Genomic DNA, 13464 nt, shown 5'->3' with positions numbered 1-13464 from the left:
CTGAGGGGAGCAGATAAGCCTGGTGCCCTGGGAAACTCTGCCCAAACCTGAGCATTTCAGCAGCTGGGCTATTCCTGGCCCCGAGGACTAAGGTAGCACGTAAACGAAAGTAAAAAGCTTTTATATATAGACCTGGTAGAGGGTGAGAGGGAGGGAGGGAGGGAGGGAGGGAGGGAGGGAGGGAGGGAGGGAGGGAGGCTGAGAAAAGAGACAGGCTAAGGGGGAGAAACTGTGCCAGAGTCATTAGGATGTATTGTTGGTACAAACAGTGTTGAGATATACATTTCTCTCTGGTATTGGTGTGTATTTAGCACCCACTGACACTATGTTAACCTAAGCATATAAACAATGAGACAGAGTGAGCAAGAGATTGACTGACCATTCCATCAGACAGGGGAGAGAGAGAGAGAGAGAGAGAGATAGAGGGGAGATAGAGAGAGAGAGAGAGAGAGAGAGAGAGAGAGAGAGAGGGAGGGAGAGAGGGAGAGGGAGAGGGAGAGGGAGAGGCCACTCCATCGATGGGGAGGGAGTGGGGGGAGAGAGAGGGGGGGAGGGAAAGAGGGGGAGGAGGGAAAGAGGGGGAGCGATAAAGAGAGAGGGTGAGAGAGAAAGTGTAATTGAGAAAGAGAGCGAGCGAGAGGGAGAGAGAGCGAGCCAGAGAGAGCGAGACAGAGAGAGCCCATCAGTGAGAAAGAGGTGGACAGATGGTTCATATCCTAAACCTTATTTCCATTTCCTGAGCTCTAGCATTTGTGACAGAGTGACACTGACAGGGATTTGGGAGTACAGGACACTGTAATGAGTTGGTAGTTGTTCAATGTTACCTGTGACATAGATGTAGACAGCACTCTGCCTGCGGGTCCGCTGGCTATACCGACACCGGAACGATCCTGTGTGCTGGGCCTGGGCTGAGCTAATAATCAGTTGGCTGCAGTAATGCTGGCTCTGCCTCCCACAGCGAGAATCCTCCAATTGCACACTCTCTTTATCTCTGGCCACACCTCCAGGGAACACCCACGACAGCTCCCACCGACCCCTGATAGGTGAAAGGTAGATTGCTGTAAAACATTCCATCTCTCTCATTGCATCACAACTTCTGAAAGCTGACCATAAAAAGGTGTATTTAAAAGGTGTATATTAAAGCTAATCTGATCAGTGAATAAGTCTAGGCAGACAATCTTTCCTTTATCTTGACATTTCCCACTTGACCCCTTTCACTAACCTACAACCCACACACCCCGACCCCCAACCAGCGCTCACTGATCTGCACTGACTGCCCGCCCACCTACCCCATCCACCAATTCACCTCTGACCTCTAACCTTTGACTCCAGAGAGACTCACCTGCAGTGAATCGTCAGCGTCTGGTTGGCCTCCAGGACCAGCTGTCGACTCTTCACATCCAGAACAGGAACACTGAACTTCCCCTTAGGCTCCCTATCCACTTTACCTGGGAGAGAGAACAGAGAGGATATCTTATTGGCTTTACCTGGGAGAGAGAACAGAAATGATGTCTTATTGGCTTTACCTGGGAGAGAGAACAGAGATGATGTCTTATTGGCTTTACCTGGGAGAGAGAACAGAGATGATGTCTTATTGGCTTTACCTGGGAGAGAGAACAGAGATTATGTCTTATTGGCTTTACCGGGGAGAGAGAACAGAGAGGATGTCTTATTGGCTTTACCTGGGAGAGAGAACAGAGATGATGTCTTATTGGCTTTATCTGGGAGAGAGAACAGAGATTATGTCTTATTGGCTTTACCTGGGAGAGACAACAGAGAGGATGTCTTATTGGCTTTACCTGGGAGAGAGAACAGAGATGATGTCTTATTGGCTTTACCTGGGAGAGAGAACAGAGATGATGTCTTATTGGCTTTACCTGGGAGAGAGAACAGAGATGATGTCTTATTGGCTTTACCTGGGAGAGAGAACAGAGAGGATGTCTTATTGGCTTTACCTGGGAGAGAGAACAGAGATTATGTCTTATTGGCTTTACCTGGGAGAGAGAACAGAGAGGATGTCTTATTGGCTTTACCTGGGAGAGAGAACAGAGATGATGTCTTATTGGCTTTACCTGGGAGAGAGAACAGAGATGTCTAAGTGGCTTTACCTGGGAGAGAGAACAGAGATGTCTAAGTGGCTTTACCTGGGAGAGAGAACAGAGATGATGTCTAAGTGGCTTTACCTGGGAGAGAGAACAGAGATGTCTTAAAGGCTGCAGGCCAGGCAGGCCCCCATACATTGCTCTTTGCTCATAACAATCAGTGACTGATCAACATATTTCCTCTGGAAAATCTGAATCAACTTTGCAATACACTCATATATACAGGTTGAATTTCGCAAAACTACTAGCCACTACGATGGCACACAAGTGATAACAACACGATAGTCAACCACTCCCACCATATTAGCCAATAATACCACTGACCACTTACACTACTGACCATAGCTCTGGTCCAGGGGGTTAGTGTGAATGATTTCCTTCGTGAAGGAATGCACACTAACACCCTGGTCCAGAGCTATGCTGGCCACAACAACATGAACCAATAAATAACAGAGAACAATACAACAACTGACCACAACACTAGTGGTGTTGACAGATCAACTGACAGCTTCATCATAGACACTCCCAGGCAGAAACACCAGACCCTCGTCACCTCCTTGTTCCCATGCCACTAAACCACTTGAGGACCAAAGTGGAAATGCGTAAGCAGTGTCACTTTTGTTTATTAAATAAAAGCAACGCTCTACTCCATGGTAAGTGAGGTTTATTAATGAGAGATAAATGGTGCTGTCCATCCACCCTTCCTTCCTCTCAGTCCAAACGGAAACATTCACACAGACACGTCCTTAAACCAGCCAACTCGTAAATGGAACCTAATCACGCTGTTGGATCCTACTGGAACATACACAAACCTAATTCACTATACTGTGCACTTGATTAAATTGATATAGCTATAACAGGAAAAAAGGAAATTATGCGTAGCAATGTACTGAGTGATCTAAAAATCTATTTCCAGGAAATGCAGTGTGTTTTTACTGTTGCAGGCATTATTTAAAGGAGATGATTTATGTGTTACAAATGACCAATGAGTTGTGGCTTGAGCCAACAGCAGGGTATGGATGACTTTAATGATGTAGTCTATAACTCGTCATAGTACAGTAGACTGGGGGAGACTTCCCATGTCCTCAGGTCTTCTAACAGCCATTTCACTCTCCTGCTTTGAGTAAAGCCTTTCTTTGGGTCCTCCACGTCATAACCAGCATGTCAAGCACTTTCAATTGACCAAAAGTGTGCCAGTATGCTATATCCTCGCTACTATCTTCCTGATCGAACACATCACTACCCTATGACCATTATCTGACCCCTCAGTGACTAGCAACCCTCAAATGAGGTTGACCTTATGATGATGCATGAGTTGAGTTCCACCTCAGCTGGACAATATGAATGCAACCCCATTACTACTATTCATTGTCTTGGTTACCAGTGGATGCTCTAATTTGACTCACTCTGGTAGTTTCCTCTGCTTCCACTCTGAGTCATGCACACACGCACACACGCACACACACGCGCACACGCACACACACACACATACATACATACAAATACACACACCCAGAGTCCTGCAGCAGAGTCTATATGTCGGGGTAAATAGTTTAAAGGAGGAAGGGAAGTCTATCTCAGCACGGGCCCAAGGGGCACTTCAACAGGCTGTGAATTGGATGGAAAGCCGCTTCCCATTTCATTCAATACAGCTGGAGCTTTCATCCAACAAACCCTAGTGTAGGATCTCATGCACTTCAAGGACATGGCCGTTTGAAACCCCAGAATGTGTCCGCACGACAGGGATAAGTTCATGAGCTGAATGTAGATGGCATTTATTTTTAAATGGACATGTTTTCCTCGTGTGTTGTACATATTATTCCAATTATGTAAACCACAGAGGTTATTTTACATAGTGTGGTGACACTTGCATATCATTAGAGGGAAATAATAATGCTTGACCTTTGATATCTATTGTTCACATGGTACTAATCATTCTTTTCAGATCCTTATCTGGGGCGGCAGGTAACCTAGTGGTTAGAGTGTAGGGGCGGCAGGTAACCTAGTGGTTAGAGTGTAGGGGCGGCAGGTAACCTAGTGGTTAGGGCGTAGGGGCGGCAGGTAACCTAGTGGTTAGAGGGTAGGGGCGGCAGGTAACCTAGTGGTTAGAGCGTAGGGGCGGCAGGTAACCTAGTGGTTAGAGCGTAGGGGCGGCAGGTAACCTAGTGGTTAGAGCGTAGGGGCGGCAGGTAACCTAGTGGTTAGAGCGTAGGGGCGGCAGGTAACCTAGTGGTTAGAGCGTAGGGGCGGCAGGTAACCTAGTGGTTAGAGCGTAGGGGCGGCAGGTAACCTAGTGGTTAGAGCGTGGTTAGGGGCGGCAGGTAACCTAGTGGTTAGAGCGTAGGGGCGGCAGGTAACCTAGTGGTTAGAGCGTAGGGGCGGCAGGTAACCTAGTGGTTAGAGCGTAGGGCGGCAGGTAACCTAGTGGTTAGAGCGTAGGGGCGGCAGGTAACCTAGTGGTTAGAGCGTAGGGGCGGCAGGTAACCTAGTGGTTAGAGCGTAGGGGCGGCAGGTAACCTAGTGGTTAGAGCGTAGGGGCGGCAGGTAACCTAGTGGTTAGAGCGTAGGGGCGGTAACCTAGTGGTAACCTAGTGGTTAGAGCGTAGGGGCGGCAGGTAACCTAGTGGTTAGAGCGTAGGGGCGGCAGGTAACCTAGTGGTTAGAGCGTAGGGGTGGTTAGAGCGGCAGGTAACCTAGTGGTTAGAGCGTAGGGGCGGCAGGTAACCTAGTGGTTAGAGCGTAGGGGCGGCAGGTAACCTAGTGGTTAGAGCGTAGGGGCGGCAGGTAACCTAGTGGTTAGAGCGTAGGGGCGGCAGGTAACCTAGTGGTTAGAGCGTAGGGGCGGCAGGTAACCTAGTGGTTAGAGCGTAGGGGCGGCAGGTAACCTAGTGGTTAGAGCGTAGGGGCGGCAGGTAACCTAGTGGTTAGAGCGTAGGGGGCGGCAGGTAACCTAGTGGTTAGAGCGTAGGGGCGGCAGGTAACCTAGTGGTTAGAGCGTAGGGGCGGCAGGTAACCTAGTGGTTAGAGCGTAGGGGCGGCAGGTAACCTAGTGGTTAGAGCGTAGGGGCGGCAGGTAACCTAGTGGTTAGAGCGTAGGGGCGGCAGGTAACCTAGTGGTTAGAGCGTAGGGGCGGCAGGTAACCTAGTGGTTAGAGCGTAGGGGCGGCAGGTAACCTAGTGGTTAGAGCGTAGGGCGGCAGGTAACCTAGTGGTTAGAGCGTAGGGGCGGCAGGTAACCTAGTGGTTAGAGCGTAGGGGCGGCAGGTAACCTAGTGGTTAGAGAGTAGGGGCGGCAGGTAACCTAGTGGTTAGAGTGTAGGGGCGGCAGGTAACCTAGTGGTTAGAGTGTAGGGGCGGCAGGTAACCTAGTGGTTAGAGCGTAGGGGCGGCAGGTAACCTAGTGGTTAGAGCGTAGGGGCGGCAGGTAACCTAGTGGTTAGAGCGTAGGGGCGGCAGGTAACCTAGTGGTTAGAGCGTAGGGGCGCCAGGTAACCTAGTGGTTAGAGCGTAGGGGCGGCAGGTAACCTAGTGGTTAGAGCGTAGGGGCGGCAGGTAACCTAGTGGTTAGAGGTAACCTGTGGTTAGGGGCGGCAGGTAACCTAGTGGTTAGAGCGTAGGGGCGGCAGGTAACCTAGTGGTTAGAGCGTAGGGGCGGCAGGTAACCTAGTGGTTAGAGCGTAGGGGCGGCAGGTAACCTAGTGGTTAGAGCGTAGGGGCGGCAGGTAACCTAGTGGTTAGAGCGTAACCTAGGGGCGGCAGGTAACCTAGTGGTTAGAGCGTAGGGGCGGCAGGTAACCTAGTGGTTAGAGCGTAGGGGCGGCAGGTAACCTAGTGGTTAGAGTGTAGGGGCGGCAGGTAACCTAGTGGTTAGAGTGTAGGGGCGGCAGGTAACCTAGTTAGAGCGTAGGGCGGCAGGTAACCTGTGGTTAAAGTTTGCTGGATCGTAACCTCTGGTTAGCTGACAACAGGTAAAATCTGGTCAAGCGTGGGGCGGCAGGTAACCCAGTGGTTAGAGCGTAGGGGCGGCAGGTAACCTTGGTTAAGCGTAGGGGCGGCAAAAGTGGTTAAGCGTAGGGGCGGCAGTTAAATACTGACTTGCCTAGTTAAATACTGCAGGTTACCTAGTGGTAAATACTGACTTGCCTAGTTAAATACTGACTTACCTAGTTAAATACAGAGGTACCTAGTTAAATACTGACTTGCCTAGTTAAATAGTGACTTACCTAGTTAAAGTTTGCTGGATACCGAGCTGACAACGCCTAGTTAAATACTGACTTGCCTAGTTAAATACTGAATTACCTAGTTAAATACTGACTTACCTAGTTAAATACTGACTTGCCTAGTTAAATACTGACTTACCTAGTTAAATACTGACTTGCCTAGTTAAATACTGACTTACCTAGTTAAATACAGACTTACCTAGTTAAATACTGACTTACCTAGTTAAATACAGACTTGCCTAGTTAAATACTGACTTGCCTAGTTAAATACAGACTTACCTAGTTAAATACTGACTTGCCTAGTTAAATACTGACTTGCCTAGTTAAATACTGACTTACCTAGTTAAATACTGACTTACCTAGTTAAATACAGACTTACCTAGTTAAATACTGACTTACCTAGTTAAATACTGACTTGCCTAGTTAAATACTGACTTACCTAGTTAAATACAGACTTACCTAGTTAAATACTCACTTACCTAGTTAAATACAGACTTGCCTAGTTAAATACTGACTTGCCTAGTTAAATACAGACTTACCTAGTTAAATACTGACTTGCCTAGTTAAATACTGACTTACCTAGTTAAATACAGACTTACCTAGTTAAATACTGACTTGCCTAGTTAAATACTGACTTACCTAGTTAAATACTGACTTACCTAGTTAAATACCGACTTGCCTAGTTAAATACTGACTTACCTAGTTAAATACAGACTTACCTAGTTAAATACTCACTTACCTAGTTAAATACAGACTTGCCTAGTTAAGTACAGACTTACCTAGTTAAATACAGACTTGCCTAGTTAAATACAGACTTACCTAGTTAAATACAGACTTGCCTAGTTAAATACTGACTTGCCTAGTTAAATACTGACTTACCTAGTTAAATACAGACTTACCTAGTTAAATACAGACTTGCCTAGTTAAATACTGACTTACCTAGTTAAATACCGACTTGCCTAGTTAAATACTGACTTACCTAGTTAAATACAGACTTGCCTAGTTAAATACTGACTTACCTAGTTAAATACAGACTTGCCTAGTTAAGTACAGACTTACCTAGTTAAGTACAGACTTACCTAGTTAAGTACAGACTTACCTAGTTAAATACTGACTTGCCTAGTTAAGTACAGACTTACCTAGTTAAGTACAGACTTACCTAGTTAAATACAGACTTGCCTAGTTAAATACAGACTTACCTAGTTAAATACAGACTTGCCTAGTTAAATACAGACTTACCTAGTTAAATACAGACTTACCTAGTTAAATACTAAATACTTACCTAGTTAAATACAGAAATACTTGCCTAGTTAAGTACAGACTTACCTAGTTAAATACAGACTTGCCTAGTTAAATACAGACTTGCCTAGTTAAGTACAGACTTACCTAGTTAAGTACAGACTTACCTAGTTAAATACAGACTTGCCTAGTTAAGTACAGACTTGCCTAGTTAAATACAGACTTACCTAGTTAAATACAGACTTACCTAGTTAAATACAGACTTGCCTAGTTAAATACAGACTTACCTAGTTAAATACAGACTTGCCTAGTTAAATACAGACTTACCTAGTTAAATACAGACTTACCTAGTTAAATACAGACTTACCTAGTTAAATACAGACTTACCTAGTTAAATACAGACTTGCCTAGTTAAATACAGACTTACCTAGTTAAATACTTGCCTAGTTAAATACAGACTTACCTAGTTAAATACAGACTTGCCTAGTTAAATACAGACTTACCTAGTTAAATACTGACTTGCCTAGTTAAATACAGACTTACCTAGTTAAATACAGACTTGCCTAGTTAAATACAGACTTACCTAGTTAAATACAGACTTGCCTAGTTAAATACTGACTTGCCTAGTACAGACTTACCTAGTTAAATACTGACTTGCCTAGTTAAATACAGACTTACCTAGTTAAATACAGACTTGCCTAGTTAAATACAGACTTGCCTAGTTAAGTACAGACTTGCCTAGTTAAATACAGACTTGCCTAGTTAAGTACAGACTTACCTAGTTAAATACAGACTTACCTAGTTAAATACAGACTTGCCTAGTTAAATACAGACTTGCCTAGTTAAATACAGACTTACCTAGTTAAATACAGACTTACCTAGTTAAATACTCACTTACCTAGTTAAATACAGACTTACCTAGTTAAATACTCACTTACCTAGTTAAATACAGACTTGCCTAGTTAAGTACAGACTTACCTAGTTAAATACAGACTTGCCTAGTTAAATACAGACTTACCTAGTTAAATACTGACTTACCTAGTTAAATACAGACTTACCTAGTTAAATACTCACTTACCTAGTTAAATACAGACTTGCCTAGTTAAGTACAGACTTACCTAGTTAAATACAGACTTGCCTAGTTAAGTACAGACTTACCTAGTTAAATACAGACTTGCCTAGTTAAGTACAGACTTACCTAGTTAAATACAGACTTGCCTAGTTAAGTACAGACTTACCTAGTTAAGTACAGACTTACCTAGTTAAATACAGACTTGCCTAGTTAAGTACAGACTTACCTAGTTAAGTACAGACTTACCTAGTTAAGTACAGACTTACCTAGTTAAATACAGACTTACCTAGTTAAATACAGACTTGCCTAGTTAAATACAGAAGAAAAAAGTCTGACACACAAAATAACACAGTATTTAGAAATGGAAACAGTATGGTAAATCCCAACTAGCACATTTGGTTCCTTGGAAGTTGTGGGAGCGTAGGTCTTTGGTTCCCCATTGGTTCTGGGAACGAAGCCATAAATGTTGTTTCTTGCCTGTAAAAACTGAACGTTCTATGGTTCCCTGAAAGTTTTCCTGCGAAGTTTTATCAGCGCTCTGAGAAACGATATTATAGGTTATTTGAATGTAATTAAATAAAGTTCAGAGAGCATGTTTCAGTAAGACTTCTAATAACATGGCTTAGTTTGGGTTAACTGTTTTGAACTCCAAGCACAGATAGGACACATGGTAACTCATTTGCTTAGGCATTAATTATGCAAACACATTTACTTTCTATTGTGGCATGAAGTCAGTGAGATTCAAACCAACACACCTGAACAGAAGAAAAGAGAGAGTATTTCTCCGCTGAGAACAGAATGTATGTTCTTAAGTAACATTCTTCAAACATTCTTTGAATGTTACTAATGTTTTCTTGTGGTTTTTATAGAATGTTTTCTTAATGTTCTGAGAACATGACTTGAAAGAGAACCATGAGGAAACTTGTAGAAAACATTATGCTGAAGTACTTAAATTCACACAGAAGAACGTTGTTTCTTAACATTCTTGGAACAATTTGAGATCCTTACTTTAAATAGAACAATGAAGAAACCTATAGGAAACGCTATGCTTAAGTACTGGAATTGCATAGAGATAGATAGAGGACTCATCTTTATATCTGTGACATTATAGCATCTGTGAAAGCATGGGCAGTGCCATTGAGGCTACAACCCTTAGGAATCCCCACCTAGTTGACTACTTTTAGATGGTGGAAGCTTGGTGGAAGCCCATGCTAAAACGGCCTTTTGGCCACCAGAGGCCTCAATCATTCTCTATGTGAAATTCCCACCTAAGAAACATATAGTTCTCAGAACATTATATGCTACATGGGTACCCTGCACCATTCCCATTCAAATATTGTGCATTAAAATGTGTATTTAAATTAGATAAAACAAATGTTATTTAATCATTGTGGACCTTATTTTGTTCCTTGATTATGCTAATAAATATATACAGGAAGAGGACAATAGTAACAATATATCAGGTTATGCAAGACAATAAAACTTGGTCCATATACACTGAATAAAAATATAAACGCAACATGTAAAGTGTTGGTCCCATATTTCATGAGCTGAAATAAAAAATCCCTGAAATGTTCTATACGCACAAAAAGCTTATTTCTCTAAAATGTTTTGCACAAATGTGTTTACATTCATGTTAGTGAGCAGTTCTCCTTTGCCAAGATAATCCATCCACCTGACAGGTGTGGCATATCAAGAATCTGATTAAACAGCATGACCATTACACAGGTGCACCTTGTGCTGGGCACAATAAAAGGCCACTTTACATGTGTAGTTTTGTCACACAACACAATGCCACAGATGTCTCAAGTTTTAAGGAAGCTACAATTGGCATGTTGACTGCAGGAATGTCCACCAGAGCGGTTGCCAAACAATTGAATATTCATTTATCTACCATAAGCCACCTTAAACATAGTTTGGGAGAATTTGGAAATCCAACTGACCTCACAAACACTGACCACATGTATGGCGTAATGTAGGTGAGCGGTTTGCTGATGTCATCAACGTTGTGAACAGAGTGCCCTACGGTGGCACTGGGGTTATGGTATGGGCAGAAATAAGCTACAGACAACAAACACAATAGCATTTGATCGGTGGCAAGTTGAATTCACAAAAATACCTTAAGACATCCTAAGGCCCATTGTGAGGCCCATTTTTTAAATGTATCTGCATTCTGTATTCCCAGTCATGTGACATCCATAGATCAGGGACTAATGAATGTATTTCTATTGACTGATTTCCTCATATGAACTGTAACTCAGTAGAATCTTTGACATCTTTGCAATTAATTAAATTGTTGCATGTTGCGTTTATATTTTTGTTCAGTATAGTATAAAGTTGTTGACCAATAACCATATGCGCTGCGTCCATACTTTACGCACACAGGAGCCAGTTCGAGCCAGTTCACCTCAGTTTCCTCCCCGTGGGTCTGTTTTAGCTATAAGCACTGATTAGCGCCAGTTCCTGCGCTCTAGAAAGTTTCCTTGCGCTGGTCATGACCCCACACTCATTTATATTAGAACTTCCATTTCACAAACTCATCAGCGTCAGGAAGTAGCCTAACGCCCTGTGTGTGCCGATTCAACCCGGGTCAAAGAGCGCACAGAAAGGCGGATACAAAGCAGGGCCACAGAGGTCTCCGTTATCCAAACAACTATCCCACATGACAAGGCTTATCTACTAAACAACAGTTAGCTGTAAAAGAAGCGCACTTCTTCAACCACCCGTGCTATATGACCACACTGATATCTCAATGGGCCGATTAATGAGACAGTCGACGGAATAGCGCCAAGAAGACTTGGCCCGTTATGTTCAAAGCTCGGGATGCTGGCTAAACTGTCTGCCAAGTGCCAAGTGTTTGAAGAATGTTCCCCTGGCGTCAATACTATCTCTTTACTGTGACAGTACGCACGTTCCTCCTGATTATGGTGGCAATCCATCTTACATGGTATTGCACAATAGGACTACTACTAATAGATGGCAAGTTGGCAACCTATGCGCACATCCTGCGTCAAGGATTTAGACAATAATTGCGCATCATGCATCAATGTGTCCATAATACATTGATCAAGAAATATTGATATTTATTTAAATCATATATATAAGCACACTTGAATATGGAATGATTTGTGTGATTTGTCCATAGGCGACCGATAGTTTCATCAATCAGGGAACTCTCTACTTACCTTTTGCAAGCGCACTGCCAGACAATCCACATAGAACCACGAAGATAAAGCAAATCATGTTGTCTGTCTTCCCCGTTGCACTGAAGAGCTATGCAAGAAGAAACCTGTAACAGAGGGTTTAGTCCTTATTCTCCAGAGAATAGAAAGCTACAGACCGCACAGCATCAGCGCGCTTATCGCTGCTGATTCGCATTGATTCTGACGAGTAGGAGAGATTTCCCGAATAGAGGAAAGGAGAACCGTGGGAGACGCTACAGAACACCGCGCATCAACTCCAGTAAACTTTTTCCCAATGTGAGCGTGGGCACCGGTTTTATACAGTTCCCATAGCAAGCGGATAACGGGCCTTCCCGTGACGTCCCATCGCCACACCCATGGCGCGTAAAAGCGGAGTCCCACCCGCACAGTACCCATTCTTACACAGTCACTCTAGACTAATTGAAACAATGAAGATGACGTACTGATACTGATACCCTGTCTGACCCACAAACATCACATAACCATACGATTTATTCAAAAACAGGGAGTAAACATAAGCATACACAAGCAATTACGCGCCACTGCTGCCTAAATCGCAGTGACCTGGGTGGCTGCGGGAAAAGTGGCACGTAGGCAATAGGGTATATCGCCAACAGGTGAGACTTTCTTGAGACAATTACCAGCTTTTATCCTATAAAACACCACCAATGTCTATCTACCCAGGTCCCATATGACAGTGGTGGGTGTATGCCCATGGCATGACCTTACCTGGTGTCAGGGACGCACATAATTCATTCACTTATTCATGGAAACTGCATGACAGTAGGGGTGGCAAGATAATCAACCTAGCCGGTCAGGATAATCAGGTTAAGGTTAGGAAAAAGGTTAGGGTGGTTAGGGCTGGCTAAAATGCTATCCTAACCTGCTATGAAAAGTCACTTCCGTCCATAGCTGAACACCATCAAGCCACAAATTGACCACTTGGTCTATAAAAAGTGGTCAGATTGAGCAGATGCTAAACTACAAGACAGTTTTGCCTCAGGACTACCTGGCATGATGACTCCTTGCTGTCCCCAGTCCACCTGGCCATGCTGCTGCTCCAGTTTCAACTGTTCTGCCTGCGGCTATGGAACCCTGACCTGTTCACCGGATGTGCTACCTGTCCCAGACCTGCTGTTTTCAACTCTCTAGAGACAGCAGGAGCAGTAGAGATACACTCAATGATCGGCTATGAAAAGCCAACTGACACTTACTCCTGAGGTGCTGACTTGTTGCACCCTCGACAACTACTGTGATTATTATTATTTGACCATTACATTTACATTTAAGTCATTTAGCAGACGCTCTTATCCAGAGCGACTTACAAATGGGTGCTTTCACCTTATGACATCCAGTGGAACAGCCACTTTACAATAGTGCATCTAGGTCTTTTAAGGGGGAGGGGGGGGGGGGAGAAGGATTACTTTATCCTATCCTAGGTATTCCTTAAAGAGGTGGGGTTTCAGGTGTCTCCGGAAGGTGGTGATTGACTCCGCTGTCCTGGCGTCGTGAGGGAGTTTGTTCCACCATTGGGGGGCCAGAGCAGCGAACAGTTTTGACTGGGCTGAGCGGGAACTGTACTTCCTCAGTGGTAGGGAGGCGAGCAGGCCAGAGGTGGATGAACGCAG

The 13464-nt window shown here is 44.1% G+C and overlaps 1 protein-coding gene across 1 annotated transcript in view; it reads right to left on the bottom strand.

The window, feature by feature from the left end:
* flt1 (fms related receptor tyrosine kinase 1) overlaps positions 1 to 12090 on the bottom strand; it is a 46517-nt gene extending 34427 nt beyond the window's left edge. The window contains exons 1-3 of the mRNA XM_065006998.1: positions 11819 to 12090; positions 1343 to 1448; positions 825 to 1036 (exon numbers count right to left, since the gene is read on the bottom strand). Coding sequence (XP_064863070.1) covers positions 825 to 1036; positions 1343 to 1448; positions 11819 to 11876 — 376 coding nt within the window. The 5' untranslated portion in view covers positions 11877 to 12090. The remainder of the gene's footprint in view (positions 1 to 824; positions 1037 to 1342; positions 1449 to 11818) is intronic.
* Positions 12091 to 13464: the final 1374 nt, after the last annotated feature.

The sequence above is a fragment of the Oncorhynchus nerka genome, linkage group LG22 (assembly GCF_034236695.1).
Source record: "Oncorhynchus nerka isolate Pitt River linkage group LG22, Oner_Uvic_2.0, whole genome shotgun sequence".
NCBI lineage: Eukaryota > Metazoa > Chordata > Actinopteri > Salmoniformes > Salmonidae > Oncorhynchus > Oncorhynchus nerka.
This window is presented reverse-complemented; position numbering and strand designations above follow the sequence as displayed.